At 36.8% G+C, this 26,017-nt stretch overlaps 1 protein-coding gene and 1 long non-coding RNA gene across 2 annotated transcripts; both read left to right on the forward strand.

Moving 5' to 3' along the window:
* The first annotated feature begins 4,538 nt into the window (after positions 1–4,538).
* Positions 4,539–12,855, forward strand: LOC143250314 (uncharacterized). Its single transcript, XR_013028141.1, has 3 exons — positions 4,539–4,642; positions 11,652–11,816; positions 12,644–12,855. It is a non-coding gene; the product is annotated as an uncharacterized LOC143250314 (long non-coding RNA).
* Positions 12,856–13,151: 296 nt separating this feature from the next.
* LOC143250385 (ADAMTS-like protein 1) lies at positions 13,152–20,891 on the forward strand. The gene is made up of 8 exons (XM_076500830.1): positions 13,152–13,183; positions 14,000–14,145; positions 14,720–14,849; positions 15,748–15,949; positions 18,319–18,472; positions 18,798–18,882; positions 19,218–19,348; positions 20,364–20,891. The coding sequence occupies exons 1-8, from the start codon at positions 13,152–13,154 to the stop codon at positions 20,738–20,740; spliced, it is 1,257 nt and encodes a 418-aa protein (XP_076356945.1). The 3' UTR covers positions 20,741–20,891.
* The last annotated feature ends 5,126 nt before the right edge of the window (positions 20,892–26,017 follow it).

A 26,017-nucleotide genomic window follows, 5' to 3' on the forward strand; every position in this document is an offset into this window, starting at 1 on the left:
CAGATTAAACACAGAATGGAAGTGTACGTGTGTGACGTCAATAACTCTTTAGGTTTACGGTTTGCAGTCCTCGCACAAGAAACAACGCGATAATTTGAGCCAATATTTGAGATTAAAACTTTTTTTTTCTTCGAAAAAGTTAAGATATAGCAATCAAGATATTTCCAAAGTTAGCCACTTCACTCGCTCTGCTGACTCACAAGACTCATAATGTTTGAAATCGTGTTTTAATAACGTGTGGTGAGCGCAACGCCGAAAGTTTGTTATGTAGATTTGTGCTTAAGGAAGAAACCCTAAACTAGAAGGCAAAAATTGAGGATTTGTTGTATTTGAACCAAGGGTCCAACTGCTAACCCTGAAAGAGGAGTGGACAAAAAAAACAACGGATATGAAAATATTTTCCTCTGACTTTCATAACATTGGAAAAGATTAACCTCAATGAGGAATAGATGGAGAGAAATTAGCTTTTGAAGATCAATTTCTCAGTGAGAGAGGATAAAAGGAAAGATTGGGTTGAAGATAGTTTTGTTTCTAATCAGAAATTTTTTTTTTTGGAATATTGAGAATCATTCTGAATAAGAATTTCAGAGGACGACCGAGAACTGAATTATACAGTTCCGAACGCAAAGCAAAACGAGTCAATCAAACGAGCTAAGAGGTGGTTGGGGGTGACACAGATTGAAAAGGTTTTAGGGTCCATTATGCATCAACTATTTAAATTAAAAGGTATAATTTCATTCAACTTAAAACGGAATTACTAACAGCACTCGTATTTGAAGGCCTTTCTTTATAATGATAACCCTCCGTTATTCGAATTGTTTATTCTTAATTAAGGTGGAATTTAGAGACAGTCGTCACAGCTGAAAAAATGGTGGTCATCCATCTGATGACGATTTTCAATATTATTACGTTAAAAATTAATTGTCTATTATCTATCTATGTATGAACCCAGCGATAAAAGGCTTATAACGATAGAAAATGGGTTTGAATACCAGTGGTGGGCACTACAGAGATAGCCCACTGTGAAGCTTTATGTTTAACTACAAAGAAAAAAATCTTCCGTTTGCTTTCCATTTCCCAAAGAAATTTATAAGTACCGAGTTCGTTCGGTACAGCAAACTGTTACATATGGTAATATTGTATAGTAGATCGATACTGTCCTAAATGTGTTTGATATTTACGATGTAGACAAGCAGTGATTGTATATACAATAAAGAAATAGCGACAAGACTCTTGACTGAATTTATTTATGTATTAAAGAAGAAATCTTGCAATATGAAGGTTTTTCTTCTGAAATATTTACATAACTTTTGTCATTTAAATGGATAAATGAAAAATTATACAATGAACAAAGTAGAATGTTCTGAGAATTATTTCAGATTTATTCTTAGACATTTCAAGCTACAAGGGAAACAGAAAAGATAATTCGTTTCTTACATACTTAGCCAAAGTATTATCCAGCACAATAGAAATAATGTATAACAGTTTTCTAAAAAACGATTTTCGGAGCAGCTTTAGCGCAGACTCAGTTTAAATCTTAAATTTTTAACCACCAGAAAAGTAAATGAAATAACAATATTTAACTGTCAAATTACACACGTTTTGCCCCCATTAAGATTCAGCTTAGGTTTGGTTTGAATTTCGCGCAAAACTACATGATGGCTATCTGCACTAGCCATCCCTAATTTAGTAGTGTAAGACCAGAGAGAAGGCAGCTAGTCATCACCACCCACCGCCAACTCTTGGACTACTCTTTTATAAACGAATGGCAGGATTGACCGTCACATTATAACGTCCCCACGGCTGAAAGTGCAATCATGTTTGGCGTGACGGGGATTCGAGCCCGCGACCCTCGGATTACGAGTAGAGTGCCTTAACCACCTGGCCATGCAAGGCCTAGATCCAGTTTTAAAAGTTATCTTTTTTATTGCAAGATTATTTGTTTTAATGCTTTTAAGCATTTCCCGACATTGTTTCTTTATTTGTTTCCACACGAACCTGATTGACGAAAGCAAAAAGATTTTGGAACTTCAGCGCCTTATTACAGCCCACGTATTCACGCTCTATCATATTCTATTTGACAACCATACGTGTTGACAATAGTCCTGTAACATAGTTTCAATTGCACAAGATCCATCGTAAAGCTGTCACATCCAAAGCACATTACCCTTCCGTGTTTACTATCCAAAATCCATTTAGTGTGCAAGAACGACGAATTCCCAGCATTCGTTTCAAAAGTTCGATCACACAGACTTCATAGGAGCTGCGTCCAACGACTTGATCGATATGTCTTAATATGGTATGGGATGAATATTCGTTTGAGATGTGTAAAGGTTGAACAGACACGTCATGGAAGCAACTCTTGTACACATACACATGATTTGTTTCTCGTTTTCAGATGGAGTTCCTTCCTGGTTATGTTACATGTTGCAACTGAATAATTTTTGCCACTGAACTTTGTGAGTAGGGTATGAACTGTTACAGGTGTCACTCTGAATGGTTCTGGTGCTTAAAGATGATACATATTCATTTATTGTTCAATGCACTTAGATAAACTATCAATGACAATAGGTTTAAATCCCAACTTAAACACATGCCAAGATGTAGTTCTGATACATGCTGTTTCTCTGCGATTTACATCAGTTGTGGTTGTAATATATCAAAATCAGCCTCATTATTAATATTTATTCCTCGTGGCTACCTCGTAGACTGATATTTATGATAATATTGTTATTTCTTGAAAATTTGCAGCTTATATTTTTGTTTTGTGTGTAAATAAATTTATTTGCGGGTTTAATTACGTCGGAAGAAAAACAATCGAAAAAATCTCATTATTATGTAATTCTTAGTTTTAAGTAGAATCCTCGTTTGTGACGTTATTTATTTGACTCTGCGCCTAATTTTTAATCAATAGAAACTGTAAATTTATAGCAGACAGTTGTAAGTCTGTGACGTTGTATAATTTCGTCTGTCAAGAATTTTCACTTTTCCCGTGATTTATTTCGCACTTATTGAAATATAGATATATTATTCTCCAGTAAACAAAATTATAGACGAAACAAACATGTTTGTACATGGACCACTATTATTTCTGACTGGTAAAACATTTTATCCAGATGGTCACTTTCTCAGCCGGGAAATGCGCGTTTTATCCCACGCAACAAACACGCACCCTTACGGCTCTTACAGTAAACATCATTCAAACAAGAAAGGTCAGAGACAAAAGATCGACCTTCCACTTAATCGTTAAAAAACTTAAAGTAGGAAAATATTAATGTTATTTTTGTGTTATTCAAAAATTGTTCCCTTGGCAACATTACGGTAAACACGAGAAACTGAAGTTTTTTTGGTGTTTTTTTACGATCCACGTGTGGATTTAGTAAATAATTTAATTACCTATGCAACTAATTATCATATATTACGGAAGATCTATATATACAGTTACAAAGCTACATAATTTATTTTAGTATACCAAGCAAGCAATTTTATGTTAATCACAGCATAAATTGTATAATTGGCATAATTTGTTTAGCGTCTATTTATCTATGTTATATGCCGTCGAAAGATTCCAGTGTAGAAAAACATTACGTTATTATTGTGCATAACCTAACTCAGTTAAATTAAACGTGATAAAGAAAAACGACCAAACTTAAAACATGTTTTCATCCACATCCTTTTAAGAAGACAATAATTCAAATCACAGTGTTAAAAATAACTTATTAATTCAATAAATAAGGTGTATAAATTGTTTTATATCGCCCTCTAGTGGCGCAGCGGCAACACAACGAACTTGTGTGTTAACCTGGTGTAAATTGTTTACAGCTTCCATTAATACATGACCAATAGTGTAAATTGTTTACAGCTTCCATTAATACATGACCAATGGTGTAAATTGTTTACAGCTTCCATTAATACATGACCAATGGTGTAAATTGTTTACAGCTTCCACTAATACATGACCAATGGTGTCCATCTTTTTACTACTGCCATCAGTAGTCGAGCAACAGTATATTTTTTTACGTTTTAAATATTTAATTAAAATAATTAATTAACTAATAAACTTAGTTTAAACACATTAGATCTTTTTTTTTAAAAAAACAATTATGCAAAAAATTCAACATGCGTGAATAACAAACCTAATTTTATTGTATTTATTTGTTTTTATGTATTTACTGGCACAATATTTACTGACTTACCATTAAATACATGACTCTTTGTTTTCAGAGATGACTTCAGTTTTTCTTTCATCCGATAGTAGTAAGTTTTAACTTAAATATTTGTAGTTCAACTGTGCTGTCGATACAAAGATATGGTTGAGATAACTAATATTATTTTTACGCATAAAGTTTAGGTCTTGGCTTTCTTGTTTGAGAAGTTATGTTATCATGTCGTTATAAGGTAAGACGATGTTATTTGCATACTCTCTTTTCTATAGGGGTTAAAATTATCATAATTGTTTGTAAGTACACAGATATGGCTGTAGGTTAATAATCTGTTGAACATTGGAACTGATATTACTTCGTACTAATTTAAAGCATAACTGTTTTAGGTCTTCTTGGGGCTAAGAAAGCAAGAATTGCATCTAGCTGTTTCAAGTTCACCACCAGCAGAATCCGAGAGATGGTTCTTCTCTACTGACAAGGTAAGTAGAAAGAAAAAGAAGAGGTTATCCCAAACAGAACACCATCCATAGTAGACAGCTGACAAACAAAATGAAATAATTCACGTATTAAGTCGCTTTTCGTTTCCACGAAATATGGTACTTTGTTTGTAATGTATTTCACGCAAAGCTACTTGAGGGCTATCTGCTCTAGTCGTCCCTAATTTAGTAATAATGTACTAAAGGGAAGGCAGCAGTTAACGCCACCCACCGCCAACTCTTCGGCCTCTTTTTTTGTCTTTTTTTCCACAGACGAATAGTGAGGTGGACCATTATATTATAATGCCCCTATAGTTGAAAAGACGAAGATGTTTGCAGAAGAGGTTTGAATTCATACATGTCGAATACTTACTGAGGCTAGATGAACTTAACACGTCATAATGGTTTTTCATGTAAAAGGCTCCATTTACCTACCACAAGTTACTTTAGAACCAGTTACCGTGTGGTGCTGTGTCAGCCTTACAAATCGAATCTCGAATATTTGTGTTATAAGTCCGAAAATTCACCGATTAGCCACAGAGGGATCATGAGAGAAAAAAAATAAAAGAACAGTACATTATACCTGAGTTTAAAGTCTGACTTAGTTTGTTATTTCTAAATATCGGTCGGTTATATTTGGTAAAGTGTTTCGTGAATCCTGCTACTTCATACATTTAAACTTTCAGACAGATATAACTACTAACCAACATTGTTTTACTTTTCGTAAAGTCACGCTAGTACCTGTTTTGTGCTGTTAATAAAACTCCCCATTTTGTTTTTGGTGTTTAGTTTATCGATTAGGTAGTTTACTCGCTGGAACACGACTTGAAAAAAATTTTATGTCAGATTTAAAGGAATGAAAAAAACAGCTCACTTTGGAGATTCAAATAGACTGTACATACGTGTATTTAATATAATAAGTACATTTATTGAGTTTGCGGGTAATTAGAGTGATTGGTTGACAGTGACAAATGACCAATCACCTTTAGATTCTGCTCATGAACTAGTAGGTTTGGTGTAAGTACGTTACCTGTGTTGTCAGTACAAGCTACCGTCATTAAGTACATTACCTGTGTTGTCAGTACAAGCTGCCGTCATTAAGTACCTTACCTGTGTGGTCACTACAAGCTACCGTCATTAAGTACGTTACCTGTGTTGTCAGTACAAGCTACCGTCATTAGGTATATTACCTGTGTTGTCAGTACAAGCTACCGTCATTAAGTATGTTACCTGTGTTGTCAGTACAAGCTACCGTCATTAAGTACGTTACCTGTGTTGTCAGTACAAGCTACCGTCATTAAGTACGTTACCTGTGTTGTCAGTACAAGCTACCGTCATTGAGTACGTTACCTGTGTTGTCAGTACAAGCTACCGTCATTGAGTACGTTACCTGTGTTGTCAGTACAAGCTACCGTCATTGAGTACGTTACCTGTGTTGTCAGTACAAGCTACCGTCATTGAGTACGTTACCTGTGTTGTCAGTACAAGCTACCGTCATTAAGTACGTTACCTGTGTTGTCAGTACAAGCTACCGTCATTAAGTACGTTACCTGTGTTGTCAGTACAAGCTACCGTCATTAAGTACATTACCTGTGTTGTCAGTACAAGCTGCCGTCATTAAGTACCTTACCTGTGTGGTCACTAGAAGCTACCGTCATTAAGTATGTTACCTGTGTTGTCAGTACAAGCTACCGTCATTAAGTATGTTACCTGTGTTGTCAGTACAAGCTACCGTCATTGAGTACGTTACCTGTGTTGTCAGTACAAGCTACCGTCATTGAGTACGTTACCTGTGTTGTCAGTACAAGCTACCGTCATTGAGTACGTTACCTGTGTTGTCAGTACAAGCTACCGTCATTGAGTACGTTACCTGTGTTGTCAGTACAAGCTACCGTCATTGAGTACGTTACCTGTGTTGTCAGTACAAGCTACCGTCATTGAGTACGTTACCTGTGTTGTCAGTACAAGCTACCGTCATTAAGTACGTTACCTGTGTTGTCAGTACAAGCTACCGTCATTGAGTACGTTACCTGTGTTGTCAGTACAAGCTACCGTCATTGAGTATGTTACCTGTGTTGTCAGTACAAGCTACCGTCATTAAGTATGTTACCTGTGTTGTCAGTACAAGCTACCGTCATTAAGTACGTTACCTGTGTTGTCAGTACAAGCTACCGTCATTAAGTACGTTACCTGTGTTGTCAGTACAAGCTACCGTCATTAAGTACGTTACCTGTGTTGTCACTACAAGCTACCGTTATTAAGTATGTTACCTGTGTGGTCACTACAAGCTACCGTCATTAAGTATGTTACCTGTGTTGTCACTACAAGCTACCGTTATTAAGTATGTTACCTGCGTTGTCACTACAAGCTACCGTCATTAAGTATGTTACCTGTGTTGTCACTACAAGCTACCGTCATTAAGTATGTTACCTGTGTTGTCAGTACAAGCTACCGTTATTAAGTATGTTACCTGTGTTGTCAGTACAAGCCACCGTTATTAAGTATGTTACCCAGTGTTGTCAGTACAAGCCACCGTCATTAAGCACGTTACCTGTGTTGTCAGTACAAGCCACCGTCATTAAGTATGTTACCTGTGTTGTCAGTACAAGCTACCGTCATTATGACGTTACCTGTGTTGTCACTACAAGCTACCGTCATTAAGTACGTTACCTGTGTTGTCAGTACAAGCTACCGTCATTAAGTATGTTACCTGTGTTGTCAGTACAAGCTACCGTTATTAAGTATGTTACCTGTGTTGTCAGTACAAGCTACCGTCATTAAGTACGTTACCTGTGTTGTCACAACAAGCTACCGTCATTAAGTACGTTACCTGTGTTGTCAGTACAAGCTACCGTCATTAAGTACGTTACCTGTGTTGTCACTACAAGCTACCGTTATTAAGTATGTTACCTGTGTTGTCACTACAAGCTACCGTCATTAAGTACGTTACCTGTGTTGTCAGTACAAGCTACCGTCATTAAGTACGTTACCTGTGTTGTCAGTACAAGCTACCGTTATTAACTATGTTACCTGTGTTGTCACTACAAGCTACCGTCATTAAGTACGTTACCTGTGTTGTCACTACAAGCTACCGTCATTAAGTACGTTACCTGTGTTGTCACTACAAGCTACCGTCATTAAGTACGTTACCTGTGTTGTCACTACAAGCTACCGTCATTAAGTACGTTACCTGTGTTGTCACTACAAGCTACCGTCATTAAGTACGTTACCTGTGTTGTCACTACAAGCTACCGTCATTAAGTACGTTACCTGTGTTGTCACTACAAGCTACCGTCATTAAGTACGTTACCTGTGTTGTCACTACAAGCTACCGTCATTAAGTACGTTACCTGTGTTGTCAGTACAAGCTACCGTCATTAAGTACGTTACCTGTGTTGTCAGTACAAGCTACCGTCATTAAGTACGTTACCTGTGTTGTCAGTACAAGCTACCGTCATTAAGTACGTTACCTGTGTTGTCAGTACAAGCTACCGTCATTAAGTACGTTACCTGTGTTGTCAGTACAAGCTACCGTCATTAAGCACGTTACCCTGTGTTGTCACCACAAGCTACCGTCATTAAGGTATGTTACCTGTGTTGTCACTCAAGCTACCGTCATTAAGCACGTTACCCAGTGTTGTCACTACAAGCTACCGTCATTAAGTACGTTACCTGTGTTGTCACTACAAGCCACCGTCATTAAGTACGTTACCCAGTGTTGTCACTACAAGCCACCGTCATTAAATCGTTACCCAGTGTTGTCACTACAAGCTACCGTCATTAAGCACGTTACCTGTGTTGTCACCACAAGCTACCGTCATTAAGTACGTTACCTGTGTTGTCACTACAAGCTAGCGTCATTAAGTATGTTACCTGTGTTGTCACTACAAGCTACTGTCATTAAGTATGTTACCTGTGTGGTCAGTACAAGCTACCGTCATTAAGTACGTTACCTGTGTGGTCAGTACAAGCTACCGTCATTAAGTACGTTACCTGTGTTGTCACTACAAGCTACCGTCATTAAGTACGTTACCTGTGTTGTCAGTACAAGCTACCGTCATTAAGTACGTTACCTGTGTTGTCACTACAAGCTACCGTCATTAAGTACGTTACCTGTGTTGTCACCACAAGCCACCGTCATTAAGTATTACCCTGTGTTGTCACTACAAGCTACCGTCATTAAGTACGTTACCCAGTTGTCAGTACAAGCTACCGTCATTAAATTATATTTACCTGTGTTGTCACTACAAGCTACCGTCATTAAGTACGTTACCTGTGTGGTCAGTACAAGCTACCGTCATTAAGTACGTTACCTGTGTTGTCACTACAAGCTACCGTCATTAAGTACGTTACCTGTGTGGTCAGTACAAGCTACCGTCATTAAGTACGTTACCTGTGTGGTCACTACAAGCTACCGTCATTAAGTACGTTACCTGTGTTGTCAGTACAAGCTACCGTCATTAAGTATATTACCTGTGTTGTCACTACAAGCTACCGTCATTAAGTACGTTACCTGTGTTGTCAGTACAAGCTACCGTCATTAAGTATATTACCTGTGTTGTCACTACAAGCTACCGTCATTAAGTACGTTACCTGTGTGGTCAGTACAAGCTACCGTCATTAAGTACGTTACCTGTGTCGTCACTACAAGCTACCGTCATTAAATACGTTACCTGTGTTGTCAGTACAAGCCACCGTCATTAAGTACGTTACCTGTGTTGTCACCGCTACCGTCATTAAATTACGTTACCTGTGTTGTCACTACAAGCTAGCGTCATTAAGTATGTTACCTGTGTTGTCACTACAAGCTACTGTCATTAAGTATGTTACCTGTGTGGTCAGTACAAGCTACCGTCATTAAGTACGTTACCTGTGTGGTCAGTACAAGCTACCGTCATTAAGTACGTTACCTGTGTTGTCACTACAAGCTACCGTCATTAAGTACGTTACCTGTGTTGTCAGTACAAGCTACCGTCATTAAGTACGTTACCTGTGTGGTCACTACAAGCTACCGTCATTAAGTACGTTACCTGTGTTGTCAGTACAAGCTACCGTCATTAAGTATATTACCTGTGTTGTCACCGTCAGCTACCGTCATTAAGTACGTTACCTGTGTTGTCAGTACAAGCTACCGTCATTAAGTATATTACCTGTGTTGTCACTACAAGCTACCGTCATTAAGTACGTTACCTGTGTGGTCAGTACAAGCTACCGTCATTAAGTACGTTACCTGTGTTGTCACTACAAGCTACCGTCATTAAGTACGTTACCTGTGTGGTCAGTACAAGCTACCGTCATTAAGTACGTTACCTGTGTGGTCACTACAAGCTACCGTCATTAAGTACGTTACCTGTGTGGTCACTACAAGCTACCTTCATTAAGTATGTTACCTGCGTTGTCACTACAAGCTACCGTCATTAAGTATATTACCTGTGTTGTCACTACAAGCTACCGTCATTAAGTACGTTACCTGTGTTGTCAGTACAAGCTACCGTCATTAAGTACGTTACCTGTGTGGTCACTACAAGCTACCGTCATTATTGTTTTCTTGGTGTCTCCGGTGCCTAGCAACCATCGTTTAACTTCCCGATAAGGTTTATGAAGAGACACTACATTTAACAAACACACGGAAACATAAACAAACCTTAACTTTTTTACTGGTGTAAGACAGTAACAGTGAAAACAATTGTGAAGCTGTCTTCCTGTTTATATTGTATCTAATGTACGCCTGTTCTAATTCATGTTTAATTAGTCAGATTAGCTCGGTATAGTTTTCAATAAATATAAAAATGAAGGATACGGTGTGGAACCAGACTTTGGTTTTGAACGTTTTGTTAACAATTCACATTTTTTTTAAACACCTTGTTTTCGAATAAACATATTTAACTTTAACCAAGATAACTGACATAAACAAAACGATATTTGTACATTCCCTTTCAATATATACAGCCTACCAGTAAGTAAGTACATACCTGAAAATTCAACCATCTCACTAGCGTCACATGTAAATATTCCAATCATATTTCAGTGAAAATCTTGACACGTATGAAAAAATAATCCTGCGATTTAACCGTGTTTTCACAAAATCTAATGACTGGATGATGGAAACATGAAATCAAGTGAATTAGAACACCTCAGTGAATTTGGTACTAATATAGTTTTAGTTACGTTGGAAAACAACAATTTATGTTCATCCTAGGCATCCGAACTGATCAGAATGTCTGTGAAAGGACGTAAGTCGAATGGTTTATTTTAAGCAGCCGCCACAGATACCATCAGAAGTTCTGTTTTGTTTTTGAATTTCGCCTAAAGGTACACGAGGTAAAGGTACTGCGCTAGCCGTCCCTAATTTAGGAGTGTAAGACTAGTGATAAGGCAGCTAGTTATCACCACCCATCGCCAACTCTTTGGCTACTTTCTTTACTAACGAATAATGTAACTAACCGTAACATTTTGACGCCTCAACGACTGAAAGGGCGAGTATGTTTGGTATTACGGGGATTCGAACCCGCGACCTTCAGATTACGAGTCGAGTGCCTTAACCACCTGGCCATGCCGGGGTAATCAGAAGTTATGTTCATAGAATGGGCTACGTTATCAGGGTAGCTAGACGGAAGCCATTCCTCGTCCCAGGTAATGTTTTAAATCAACATCACTGGGCACCACAAACCCTATGACACTTTCTTATCTTTCGAATATGGTAGTTTTATTTTTACAACTAGCGCAGAAATTTTAGAATTTTATTATGGACCAACTGAACTATGAAGTTTCTAGTTATTATTATTTTAAAACTGCTAAATATTTAATTAAATGACTGAGGATTGTTAATGAGCAGTCATTGGATTATTGGCAGTGAACAGGAGTCGAACATCCAGTGATTTTTTTTATACACGGTTTGAACAAACTTGCATTTGAGAGTTGTATCGATAAACATCTCGATTCGTGAGTTTTTATCTATTTTTACATGCGGACATTGTTTTACATTCTTTATTTTGTATGTTGGTACTAACAGACCAATCAGAGGAGAAGCGACACTCCAATCGGATGGTCGGAATGGAGTCTCTGGGGGATATGCTCAAGGAGCTGCGACGGTGGCGTCACCTACCAAATTCGACAGTGTTTACAGAAAACGGGGTGCCGTGGAGATTCAATACGTTACCGTATTTGTAATATGCAGGTAAAATAAGAAATTTGTTTGAACTTTTAATACACTATGCCTTCGGGCAAGTCAAGGCAAAATCAATAAGCGACACCATAAGCCCTCGTAGTGTCTGTGTTAGAAAGACACTTTGAAATGCAGAATCACCATTCTTAAGTCAAGTACTTTGTGAATCTTTAAAAATGTGCTGTTTTTATGTATATTTATAGCAAAGAGATTCGTTATAGCTACTAGCAATGTATATATTTGTTTAGGGATGGAAAAACCAAAAATAAAAAAACGTCGCCATACAAACAAACTAAGAAAGAAGCAAGACTACAAACTTGCCCTTTCACAGTGTAGTGTCTACCTTAGTTTCTAATTTTTAGTCTTGGTTTTTGAAAGCTTGTGTTATCATGAAAAATAGAAGTTCAATGCTCTCTTTAATGATCGTGTGTGTTTGTCTGTGTTTTCTTATAACAAAGCAACATCGGGCTATCTGCTGAGTTCACCGAGGGGAATCGAACCGCCGATTTTAGAGTTGTAAATCAGTAAACTTACCGCTGTACCAGCGGTGGACTTTTAACCATACCTACTAAAGAGTTCCCTGCTAGTACAGTGGTAAGTCTTCGGATTTACAGCGATAAAATCAGGGGTTCGATTCCCCTTGGTGGACTCAGCAGATAGCCCAATGTGGCTTTGCTATAAGAAAACACACACAAACACACACCTACTAAAGTTAACGTAAACGTTATATATTCTATAGCGCACGTAAATAATTCCAGGTGTGTGCGACATATTTGTTATTTGTAGAATTCTTGAGTGCACGACAATATAAAAGGGTAAGATTCGTTGTTTCTTTTCAGCCTTGCAAGGACAGGTCTGACTTTCGAGCTATGCAGTGCAAGGCCTACGACAACAGACCATACCGAGGACGGCTCTACGACTGGAAGCCATTCCACGATCCGGAAGATCCGTGCAGTTTAACGTGCCAGGCAAAGAGTTTCTTATTCGTCGCCAAACTAGCGCATAAAGCTCAAGATGGCACTCGTTGCCGGAAGGGTTCACTGATATGTGTGTGGAAGGGGTGTGCATGGTGAATATTCTTATAAGTTCTCGCCAGGGGTCGTGTTATGTACATGTAAAAAAAAAGCAACAAAAATAAAATATTTTTAACGGTTTTCATTATATATAATATTTTGACTAATACCAATCGGGCTTTCCATCAGAGTTCGCTCAATATATACATATACTGATAACAGCTTATTTATATATTATTTATACATAGAACACATATAACGTAGCAGGTGAGCGTGTTGCAGGCTTGCATTTTATTGTGAGGAAGTTGTTCAATACGTAGAAGCTTTATATCAAATGTCTTTCGCTACGTTGCAAGAACAACAGATGTATCAACACGTAGTAAAGTCTCACTGCGGTTCCTAAACAAGAAATTCTAGGTTATTACACTTACGCTTCAGTCGATTTTCGTACACAAATATTTTTCAGCTAAAACCAAACCTGATTAATCATAAAAACGCACAAATTATTTTTTTTGTTTATCCACCCATTCGTTTTTTTATTCACTGTTCTTTTAACAACCTAACAGTAACTTAAAGAGTGACGCGTGTTTGACATGGTTTGTTTTTTAATTTCGCGCAAAGCTACACGAGAGCTATCTACGCTAGCCGTCCCTAATTTAGCAGTCTAAGACTAGAGGGAAGGCAGGTAATCATCATCACCCACCGCCAACTCTTGGGCTACTCTTTAATCAACGAATAGTGGGATTGACCGTCACTTTATAACGCCCTCACGGCTGAAAGGGCGAGCATATTTGGTGTGACGGGGATTCGAACCCGCGATCCTCGGATTACGATTGAGTGCCTTAACCACCTGGTCATGACGGGCCTATTTGACACGGTTTAAGTCAACTAGTTAGTAGAGCATACAACCTTGTTTCCGTATAGTTTCGACCGTGTGATCATATATAGATACGAATTAGAATAAAACGAATGTGGATAAAAACGAAAAGTTGTAAGTCACAATCTGTATCCAGTAATGAAAGATAAAATAAGAAAGAATAAAGTGAACAAACTGATAAACTTTTAATCTAACTAGAGCAATATTGTAATTACCCACCAATATATTTATGTATATATATATATATGTACTTAGAATAAGGAGGTAGCCGCATCTGATGCTATTAAATATTCATTGTATTTCAGTCCGTTGGATGTGATCTTCAGCTTGGCTCAGCGAAAAAAGATTGACGAATGTGGAATTTGTGGAGGAAATGGAACAAGTTGTAAATATCCTACTTATGAATGGTCAGAAACTGACCTTTCACCTTGTTCTGTGACATGTGGTGGTGGTGAGTACTACTTGTCCATTTACACATTTTTTATGACTTATAACGGTGCTAATTGTGTATTCTGTGTAAATTATGTGACTTGAGCTAATGGTTAATATGTTGGTTTTTTTATCTAAACTTAGGGTCCTGTGTATTTCACAGATGTAGTCGTGAAAAAAGGTCACTCTGCTTCAAGTGAGATGTGCCTTATACCATGCATTAGTGTCGACCGTTATGAGCTCTTATAAGTTTTCTTATAAAATAAGCAGCTTAAGTCTTTCCACAACCATATTATCCTTAGGTCATTAAGTTGATTAATCTAATTTCACATTACAAAGTTTATAATCGTCATCGCTTTTGGGGAAAGATATCTGGTTAGTGTGTAACTATACGGGCGTAACCGTTACAATAAGTACGAATATAGAAACTTTGTGGTGAAAGTTTCAAAACTGCTACATTTAAATTATATTACGTTGTTTTTTGTTTTTTTATGGAAGGAGAAACAGAAACCAATGTAAAGTATTATTAGTTGTTAAGCGAAATCCAACAGAATGGACTATCTGTAACTATCTGTAATTGTAATATTGTTATTCAGGCTATCAGATGTCAAGGCCCATTTGCAGTGATACAGAGACTCGCAAAGAATTTCCCGAAAGATTCTGCGACTTTGCCACAAGACCCCGACCTCAAATACGGTTATGTAATACGCAAGTTTGTCCAGCAATGTACGTATACGTAAATATGTACTCACTGTCGAATGATACTACTATGTTTGAACCTTTAATAAAGGGATGTTTTCTTTTGAGTGAAGCAGATATAAAACTCGGGTATTTTCCAGGATAATTCCTGGAAATCTAGTGATGATGAAAATAAATAACGGATTGTTGAATGTCGCCCGAAAGTATGGATGTTTGTAAATAGTAATTCGTAATGTCAATGAATTTTTGTTTGTTTTGAATTTCGCGCAAAGCTACTCGAGGGCTATCTGCGCAAGCCGTCCCTAATTTAGCAGTGTAAAACTAAAGAGAAGGCAGCTAGTAATCGTCACCACCCACCGTCAACTCTTGAGCTACTATTTTACCAACGAATAGTGGATTCACCATCACATTATAACGCTCCTACGGCTGAAAGGGCGAACATGTTTGGTGCGACCGGGATTCGAACCCGCGACCCTCGGAATACGAGTCGAACGCCTTAACACGCTTGGCCATGCCGGGCCCGATGAACTTTTAATTCATGAATGTATAAGGTTACGAAATACAATTTCTTTGTGAGATTTTGCTTCTGTTTTTTTTAACATCCTACACAATTAAATGGACGTTCTCAAAAAGCTTCTTGTAAAAGAAAATTGCTTTTCGTGATGTATGCCTACCACTATCTAGAGCAAATATAGATGGTCAAAATTCGATACCGAATAGCAGTACATCACTATATCCAGTCCTCCAACCTTATAGTTTCCTGTTATGTGTTTCATTTACAAATCCATTTCTTATTCCCACGATCATTAAGAAACAATTCGTGAGGATCTAAGTAATGCGATGGAAGAAATGTGTATAATACAGTTGATAACAAAGACGTTTTTCTTAACTAAACTTTTATTGTTACAATTATATTACTTTTCAGCTGGATTACCGAAGACTGGGGTCCCTGCAGTGTTCCCTGTGGCGGAGGTTTCCAAACCCGTAATGTAAAATGTGTTCCAGATTCTTATAACAGAACAAATGTCCAGGTTAACACTAGGTTTTGTTTTCCACCTAAACCCGTCGACCGGCAACCCTGTAACACTAGGATCTGTCCTCGGTGGTTTGAAGGTCCTTGGTCTGAAGTAAGTTCATTTGTGTTCTAGTTTAGCCATCTTGTTGATTAGGTCCAACTGGACCCGTTTTCTAATTTTCTAACCTCTGAATTTCAGTTAAAGTAGACTTTGTAATCTGTATATACAGATACATATAAAAGAATCCTTTTATCAATATCCGTTGTTATTTTCAATCACCGCTTTAAAGTCACAAAAGACAATGCCCTGGTAATATACATACAGGGTATTCGGAAAGTCACTGTGCACTTATATATTTATTAACAGACATGTTTCAATATAGAATACAAGAGGTAAATATGAATGACAATTATAAACAATGTTGAAAGTGACCCCCGTTGACATCAATACAGGCCTGGATCCTTCTTATTTTGTTTCTAAACACCGCTATCAGTTGCTGGCTTGAAATAGACTGAATAGACATATGAGTACAAAACTGCACAGTGACTTTCCGAACACCCTGTATAAATAAATTCCCAAGCTAACATTTCTAAAATTATGAATCACAATTTCGTTTAGAATTCAAACAAAACAAGTACAACAATAGGCTAGATTCGACGTTTTTCAAACAGAATGGACTTGATAAAAAATATGTCAGTTAAACATTACACAAAAATTAGTTGTTGGTTTGGTATTACGACTTTGTTTTGTTACAATGTAAGTCAATACTGAAAGGAAGAAGTTATAGACGAATGAAATCTATCCAGAACAACAATCGGGTTGTAAATACACAATGACATTAATTAATACACAAAAATCTGAGCATTTATTTTCGCAACTACCTTAATCCCAAGTACTATTGTAAGCCAAGACCTTTCTTCCATCCTAATAACGTTGTTTTCTAGTGCTTTAGCTACTGATGTAAAACCTTCTTCATTATGGTATAGATTAATAATATTCTAAATTATTTAAAATATTTATCGTATAATTTTAATGGTATCAACACAAAGAAAAATTGAATAAGACGTTATTCAGTGGGCCTGGCATGGCCTAGCGCGTTAATGCGTGCGCTTCGTAATCTGAGGGTCGTGGGTTCGCGCCTGAGTCGCGCCAAACATGCTCGCCCTCCTAGCCGTGGGGGCGTTATAAAGTTACGGTCAATTCCACTATTCGTTGGTAAAAGAGTAGCCCAAGAGTTGGCGGTGGGTGGTGATGACTAGCTGCCTTCCCTCTAGTCTTACACTGCTAAATTAGGGACGGCTAGCACAGATAGCCCTCGAGTAGCTTTGTGCGAAATTCCAAAACAAACAAACAAATGTTATTCAGAAATAGATAAAATACAAGTGTTTAATCTCACGAGACACCCAACGACACAAACTGATTTAACATACAGAGTGCATTACAAATCATTAGAAAAAGAACAGTAAACGCGTATACAGACTCTGATATTGATGTTATATCGATGATTCCATAAGGATGAGGGTAGTACCACTGTCTGTGATGATAATTGATGTTAAAAGCCTGACTTAATCGCTGATCGTCAGTGATCAGGGACTCCGAGATTCAAAACCTGTCAACGGACTGATCTTGTTTAGAGTAGATATACGTTTGCTTAATAACTTAATGGATTATATTAAAGTATATTTGACTTTTCTTAAGGCTTAGAGAATGAGTTATAGGTTAAACTAGTGTTTTTCAAACTTTTGTCATTCACCTTCTTTGATAAATATTGTTTCTTGGTGCCCATTTCACTTGTAAATGAGTAAAAGAGGGCTTGTTTGTTTTGAAATTTCGCACAAAGCTACACGAGGGCTATCTGTGCTAGCCGTCCCTAATTTAGTAGTGTAAGACAAGAGGGAAGGCAGCTAGTCACCACCATCCACCGCCAACTCTTGAGCTACTCTTTTACCAACGAATAGTGGGATTGACCGTCACATTATAACGCCCCACGGCTGAAAGGGCGAGCATGTTTGGCGCGAAGGGATGCGAACCCGCGACCCTCCGATTACGAGTCGCACGCCTTAACACGCTTGGCCATGCCGGGCCCGTAAAAGAGAGAGTTAAATGTGGGGATATAATACACAGTAATATTATATATGTGTTGTAGAAATTACATATTATTTTCATTAATAAAAACATATTAAAAACGCTTAACTCTGCATTATTGCACTATTTATTTTATCCTATTCACTCGCGCCCCCGTAAGAGATCATTTGCGCCCTCACAGGGCGTGCCCCACAGTTTGAAAACACGGGTGAAGCTATGCTACAATACACTCGTGAACTTTCAAGAAAAAAAAATGTTTTATTTTTCAAGAAAATACCGTGTAAATGTCCCAAATGTTTCCAAACACATACAGTGTTAATTATAAATACTTTACCCTAAAGGATTTAAAATCCTATTTCTATGTGTACGTTTGTTCACGGAATTCTCTTCCGTAGTGTTCAGTAACATGTGGACAAGGTTACCAGCAAAGATCTGTGGTTTGCCGGAACAGTGATGGACATTTGAGTCCAGAATGTAAACTGAACACTCGACCTGTGTTAAGCAGAACATGTGTGAGCCGAGTGCCATGCGCTGTTAATAAAGACACAGGTAATTTATATGTTTAATGTGTGTGATGAATAGTATTACTCTACCGTTCCATTTATCGTGTGACTGGAGATCACATTTCAAGACTTTCCATAAATTATCTAGAACATCACATTTTAATTTTTACTAGTAACTATTGAAACGTAGGAAATACTTAATACGTAAAATACACACATGATTCAATTAATATCAATAGTTTAAATTCTTAGAATGTACTATTACAGTGATAATAACTAGAAGTGTAAGACAATAATTTATAGAAACTCAGTGTTTAAACAATAATAACTATGATTACAATTTAAATGTTATTTTCAATCTCGGAGCGAAGAAACTGAAGACCTTCGGCACAGTCAGACTGGCGTTTCCTTAACAACACAAACCAATGAATCATCTCGACCGAAAACACAAACAAAGTGAGTTTACCACCAGGTGGTGTGACATTTATTCGACTAGTATAGAGCGATTGCTAAACCTCAAACTGCTCATAACTCGTAAATTAGAATCAAGTGCTATTTTTAAAACTAAAATAATGGCACGTTCAAAGTAATCGGACGTACAGTCGGATGCGATGCGCTGATATAATAATACTTCAATTAAAGATCAACTTATTTGTTCTATTATTGTTGTTAAAATTTGCAGTTAATAAAATAAAATGTAATGAGAACAATAATAACACTAAACGTTTTTTCCTCAGCACTTATAAAGTATTGATCTGAGAAATTAATAAAATATTTTCATTTCTTTTCAGATTCAAGGTAGGCGAATGGGAACCTTGTAGCGCCACCTGTGGTGAAGGGACGAAACGACGATCTGTGGAATGTATAATGTATCTAGAATTTGCAAAAACGGCTTCTACATTACCTGATAACGAATGCCCAGGTTAAAACCAATTCTGTTGTTTCACCTCGTTGATAAGTTTTGGTTTTGATTTTTTTTGGGTAACACTTTTTTTTTTACTAAGCTGACCAATTAAATACTGCACGAGGAAAATAGTCTGAACTGCGTTTATAATAATCAATCAATATTCGTACGGACCCTATAAAAATACATTTATTTCGGAACGATAACTTCTGCAATACAAGATTTACGTAAATGATCTTTAAAAGCTTGCTTAAACTTGATAATTAATAAACAATATCTTCACTTCTGTTCATTAATAAACGAACATGCTAAAGTCAGTGTATTGAACAAAAGCCTCTATATTTATAATATTGATTATGTTTCCTTGTGGTTTGTGAAGTACATCGTCACTTAAATAAACAATTTGTCGTTAACAAGAAATAACCAACATAATACTTCGAAACATAGTTTTTAGTCGATGACTTTGATCCACTAATTGCCACTCGCTAGCACAGCGGTAAGTCTACGGATTTACAACGCTAAAATCAGGGGTTCCATTCCCCTCGATAAGCTCAGCAGATAGCCCGATGTGGCTTTGCTATAAGTCAGGAATAGGAATATTCTCCTTCGCTCCTGCCCTCCTCTAGTACAGCGGTAAGTCTACGGATTTACAACGCTAAAATCAGGGGTTCGATTCCCCTCGATGGGTTCAGCAGATAGCCCGATGTGGGTTTGCTTTAAAACAACAAACAAACACCGCTAAGGGAATTAAAAATACGTGAGAACACGGTTCTTTGTATCGGATACACCTCGCTAAGGGAATTAAAAATACGTGAGAACACGGTTCTTTGTATCGGATACACCTCGCTAAGGGAATTAAAAATACGTGAGAACACGGTTCTTTGTATCGGATAACCTGACTACAACAATTCAACTACGAAGAACTTAACAAAACCTTTGTAAAAGTTTTCATTTCTTATCCTTGTTTCTGACTACCGCTTAAGAATAAAATCTAAAAATAAAGAACATCACAAGCCAGTCTGATCAATTACAGGACCCCGGCCTCCCGGGAAAGACATTTGCTTCATCCAGCCATGTGACAACCATCGGAAATCACCCGAGGGAGGGACGTCAGTGAATCATCTTGAAGAATGGATTCAACAAAAAGCTGATGGTGCACGAGGAAGACTGGGAGACAAGTCGGAGCACGTAATCAAGTACTTTTGGAAGAGAGTTGGAATGTCTCCTTGTAGCGCTTCCTGTTTGGGTGGTAAAGCTTTATATATCATGTCTTCTGAATCACATTTTTTTCGTATTAACATTAAATATACTTTATGTTTGTTACAATTTGTGTCATGTCGCGTGTATCGGTTTGAATTTCGTAACAAATTAGCAACACATTTAATCTATCTATCGTCACGTCATATATGACGTAAAAGTACGTAATATACTACCATATTTATGGTTAAGTTATTATCAAAATTGTGTTTGTTTTTTCCTTCAGACAAATACAAGTTAAAGTAAGTTGTTGTTGCTTGAGCTGTATAGTGATCTTATATTTACATATGAGTAAACAAATTAACGGAAAGTAAGAATCGTTTGTTATTTGTAGAAATGCTATACGAAGCATCAAAAACAAAATAAATGCTGAAATAAAAAAGTACACAAATAGAGAATTTAAATAGATTTAAAACAATTTTAGTCCCTACTTTGGTTGGCCTTGTCACCCCTACAGCTAAATGAAGCAGTCTAAATTTTATTGAAATGTTTATTTTGTTTTGGACGCTTCTTATAAAAATTTTATGAGCAATAAACAATCCCTATTTTATGTTAAAATTTTATTTTCTTCCTATTTATTTATTCTGTTTTATATGTCCGTGGAAATAAATACAACATCTATAAATTTTCAAAATATCCATATTTATGACAGCTATAACTTTGACAAGATTTAAAATCACAAATTTAGAAGATGTAATTCTTACTTTGGTCTACAGAAGTGTGTGTAAAGCTGCCATACTACGGATTAAACTTTGTAAATTTGTTATTGTAGTTTTAGTTCTTTAATACTCTTGTTTGTTTACCTTTATGTTATATCTGTATAAAGTATATACTTTACCTTGAGAAACTGTCACGTGCCTATTCATTGATATGTTGCGCCATCTTTTGGGTTAAATTGGATTGAAAAGATGTTCAAGTACGTGTATGATGTATTTATCATTTATACAGAATTTGTGTATATTTATCGGAATAACAAAATCGGATACTCACAGACCACTTAAGTAACCTGGAGAAATTTTGTAGTGATATTTTGAGCCGTCTAGGGGCTAGCCCCGCTGACGTGATCAGGTAGGCAGGTGATAGACGATCTTGTATATTTTTGAAAATCTCAGTGACATTTTTAGTGTATTGTCAGTATAGCGCATAATATATTGTAATCAATACTTTGAATAGTTAGTTGTTTTTTGTTTTGCTTTGGAATTCAATACGGTGATTTTTTTGGAGTTATTTGGAAACCTTGTCAAACCCTACTACTAAGTACTACTGTACTTAATAATATGAGAAGTTTAAGAACATGCAAAATTGAGCTACCAGTTAGCTTAGTCAATAAAGGTATTTAATATTATAAAAATAAAAGGGAAACCCCCTCTACCATTTTATTTACCACTTGTACATGAGTTGTACTGATTACGTGGAAATCTATATTTCACTAGTAATTCTGAACAAGGACAGCTTGAAGGAACAGATACTAAATATCATATATGGGTGGATTGTATTTCATACGTATTACATGACGTATGGTTATTATATTATTTCGAAATGCCCTTTAGAGGGTTGGTAGTGAGGTGTAGAATTCATTCAAACCACTAAAACTCAGAGACAATTAGTGAATCAAATGATAGATTTGAAGTCAGATTTTTCAGTATTTTTCAGCTGTTCGATTTGACTGTATAGTACAACAAATACATGTTATTTGCTTTCTTTAATGTATGCAACATGTTGAAACTGTTGGATCCTAAACACTTTCACAAAGTATTTTTTTATTATTTTATTTTGAAATGTACTTAAGAAAAGCATAATTAAAACGCCTAACAAAAGCAAAATAAATAATTAAAAAAACAGACCAATAGATGGGAGCACTTGGAATTCTAATGCTTTAAGGCCGGCTATAGGTTTGCAAGCTCGAGTATTTAATGGTGAAAAGAAACGAAGTAAACATTTCGCTGTAGATACTATGTGGACGGTATGTAAATTCAAAGTGTAAAATTAGACCACAGTTACGCAGTTAGACTGCCAACATCTTCAGGTGAAACTACTGGGAAGAAAAGTCACAAAATGTCGGAAAGTGCATTTCTAAAAAAGGTAAGACGTTATTATTATTGTCACTTAGGTACTAATGTTATTTTAATTATTATATGGCCGTAATCCTGCAGTTCTCAGTTGGTTGTAGGCTTAGCATAGTTTACGTTAAGCATAACTTGTGTTTGGTCTAGCGAATGTTACCTATCTTATCTGCTGATCAGAATTTAAACTATTTGGTCAATAGCGAATGTTACCTAATCACTTATCTGCTGATCAGAATGTGACGGTCAATTATTCGTTGGTAACTATTGGGTGATGACGCTGCCTTAGTCTTCAAATTAGCACAGATAGCCCTCGAGTAGTTTCTTTCCGGTAAAAAATAAGACAGAGCTTATATTAATTTTCACTCCAAAATATGACACTAGGGCTTATTTTCGGGGGATGTCTTATTTTGATATATTAAAAAAATGAAGTTACAAAGTAAAACTATTAAACTAACTGATTAATACTTAAACAAATTAACTAACTATCTATTAAACTAATTAATAAAATAATTTTTTTTATTTCTTTCCTCTTCTTGCCACTCTTAACTAGGGCTTATTTTAAGGGTAGGGCTTATATTAAAACTATCCCCAAAAATCACACTAGATCTTATTTTATGGGAAGGTCTTATTATCGGAGAAACACGGTATATGTTAAAGTAGGGGTTTTCGTTTGTTTTCAAAATACTTGTATATGATTATGCTATCCAAATTGATCCTAAAATCAGGGGTTCGATTCCCCTCGGTAGACTCAGCAGATAGCCCCATGTGGCTTTGCTATAAGAAAACACCAAATTGATCCAATTATTTGTATTCAAATGCTGGAGAATTCAGACATGACTTGGTCAGTTAATGGCTAACGAAAGACACTTCAAGCGACCTTCTAAAGAAGACTTAAACGAATTTAGTCAGACACATCTGTATAGAAGCTTACAGTGAGCTATTTCATATAAGCTCAGTCGATGGTGTAGGAATTTGCTAGTGTGTGGCTATGAAAAATTTACGAACCTGTGTAAATAATAGTTTGTTTGAATTTTGTGAATAAGATCTGTATAAAGGTTATACATTCCATTTGAATTTATGACTAAAGTAACATAGAAAATGAAGTATATATTTGAAATACGTGAACATATTAAACATATTTAACCATTGAATATACACACGAATCTATTCAGTATATGAAGTATAAGCAAGTACGTTAACGGAAGTCAAACCATAACTATGATAGTCTATGACAGTATGTAAATCCAAAGAAGGAATAATTGATATCAGTAGTTAAACAAAGGATTCGTGGCTACATTCAACGAGTTTAAAGTGAAATAAATCGTTGTACAATTTCACCTGTTCATAAAGTAACATACTCGTATTACAATGCAAATGGTAAGATTGCTAAAATAGGAAATAATATTCTAAGGTTTGGGAAGATCAGTTCATCAGCCAAATGAGTTGCATCAGAGATCTGTTTACACCATCCTTACAAAGTTCCTGCCATCAAAGTAATTCATTGTTGGACGTGGAATAATAAATTGCCATTTGGCGTGGCATGGCCAGGTGGGTTAAGGCGTGCGACTCGTAACCTGAGGGTCGCGGGTTCGCATTCCCGTCGCACCAAACATGTTCGCTCTTTAAGTCGTGGGGTTGTTATAATGTGACGGTCAATCCCAATATTCGTTGGTTAAAGAGTAGTCCAAGAGTTGGCGGTGGGTGGTGATGACTAGCTGCCTTCCTCTAGTCTTACACTGCTAAATTAGGGACGGCTAGCGCATATAGCCCTCGAGTAGCTTTGTGCGAAATTCAACCAACAAACAGACAAAATTGTCATTTCTGGGCAACGGATTTGTCAGTACATAAAGTTCAATATGGTTCTTCTTTATTATGACATCTGGACCAATGAGCACAGCTCGAAGTGCACTCGCATGTTTTCTCCAGATCGTGGCCTCAGTTTTCCAGATATTATACCTAGAAAATGAATAGCCATGCTGTGTTCGTCGTCTTGGAGTGCTATTGGAGCGATGCTCCTGACATCCATATAATTCTGGGACATTTGTTTTGGAATCCATAGACTGTGCTAATTCTTTGGCTTTGGGGTAAACAGTGGGAAACCAATAATCAACAGATGCACGGAGGTTGTATAAAAAGAAATTATTTGATCTACATTTTGAAAACCCATATAAGCATCAGTTGTCTTTCCTTGAAGACACGGCGCATGTAGAGACTTTGGTTCTTTTGCAATTATACAACTGATGTTATGCTCGAAATTAGTAAATGTATGACGTCGTCCATTTGCCTTACTTCGTGTTTTTGAACCTCGTATCCAATTCTCTCCTTCGATGCAAATACATGGGTCAACAGAAGGTTCTGAATTTGTAGACATAACTTTCTTCAACTGTGTCGAAAGTGGTGTGTTGGTCTTTTGCAGACGTCTTTTTTCTTAATACTAGGAGTAAGAGCATCAGTGACATTTTGGAAAAACGTTTAGTGTTTGGGTAAATTGTCCAAAAATGAAAATGACTCTCAACAAGAATTCATTACATATATCCGATGGTAAGAAACCTCATAATCATAGCGGCCCCCGCTAGCACAGCGGTAAGTCTACGGATTTACAACGCTAAAATCAGGGGTTCGATTCCAGTCGATAGGCTCGGCAGATAACCCGATGCAGCTTTGCTAAAAGAAACACGCACATAATTATGGCATGCTGTTAGGTTTAGAGAGTGAAACGCACATCCTTGGTAATCAACATTTGGTTCAAAGTTCTTAATGCATGTTTCATCTCCTTTTCTATCGGAACTCAAGGAGGTTCATAAGTCTAGCCTTTGTAGTCTTTGATTTTAACATGTTCTCTCTGAAGAGTATTGCTGATGCAATAGTTTCTCCTATTATTCGCTCAAGGTCGGCTAAGTCGAAAAGTACTTCTTGTATTTTGGGTGTTTAGTTAAGCTTAAAATTCCACTGGCAAACTATGAGAGAATTTCACACTCATTGGAAGAAATTTCATTCACTCTTATTGCTGTTCGTGAGTTCATGCACAGAAGCTCATTCGAAAATTTCACCAATTGTATCTGCAACTGGTTGCCTTATTTCGTTCTGTATTGTCTTACTGGCGCAGGTGGCATTTTTTTTTTGCACCTGAAAGGAGGTGCTCTATCAAAATTAGTTTCTGTACAAGAAAAATCAGCGCAATAAAATTATCTTCATTGTGGTCTAGGACCTCTTTGTATTCTATCCTGTCATCTCGATGTCTTCTTAAGCCTATCTGCTCTGTTGCAAAATATAAAACGAAATCAGCTATAGTTGGAAGGATTTGTTTATTGTCTTTCGTATTGTCAGCAATGATTGAAGTCCAGGATTAACCACTCAGGAACTC

The sequence above is a fragment of the Tachypleus tridentatus genome, chromosome 5 (assembly GCF_004210375.1).
Source record: "Tachypleus tridentatus isolate NWPU-2018 chromosome 5, ASM421037v1, whole genome shotgun sequence".
NCBI lineage: Eukaryota > Metazoa > Arthropoda > Merostomata > Xiphosura > Limulidae > Tachypleus > Tachypleus tridentatus.

Coding starts and splice junctions, on each gene's coding strand:
- LOC143250385 (XM_076500830.1), top strand. CDS start 13,152: ATGTCTTTCGCTACGTTGCAAGAACAACAGAT. Junction 13,184..13,999: donor ACGTTGCAAGAACAACAGAT/GTATCAACACGT, acceptor ATTGTATTTCAG/TCCGTTGGATGTGATCTTCA. Junction 18,883..19,217: donor CGACCGAAAACACAAACAAA/GTGAGTTTACCA, acceptor ATTTCTTTTCAG/ATTCAAGGTAGGCGAATGGG.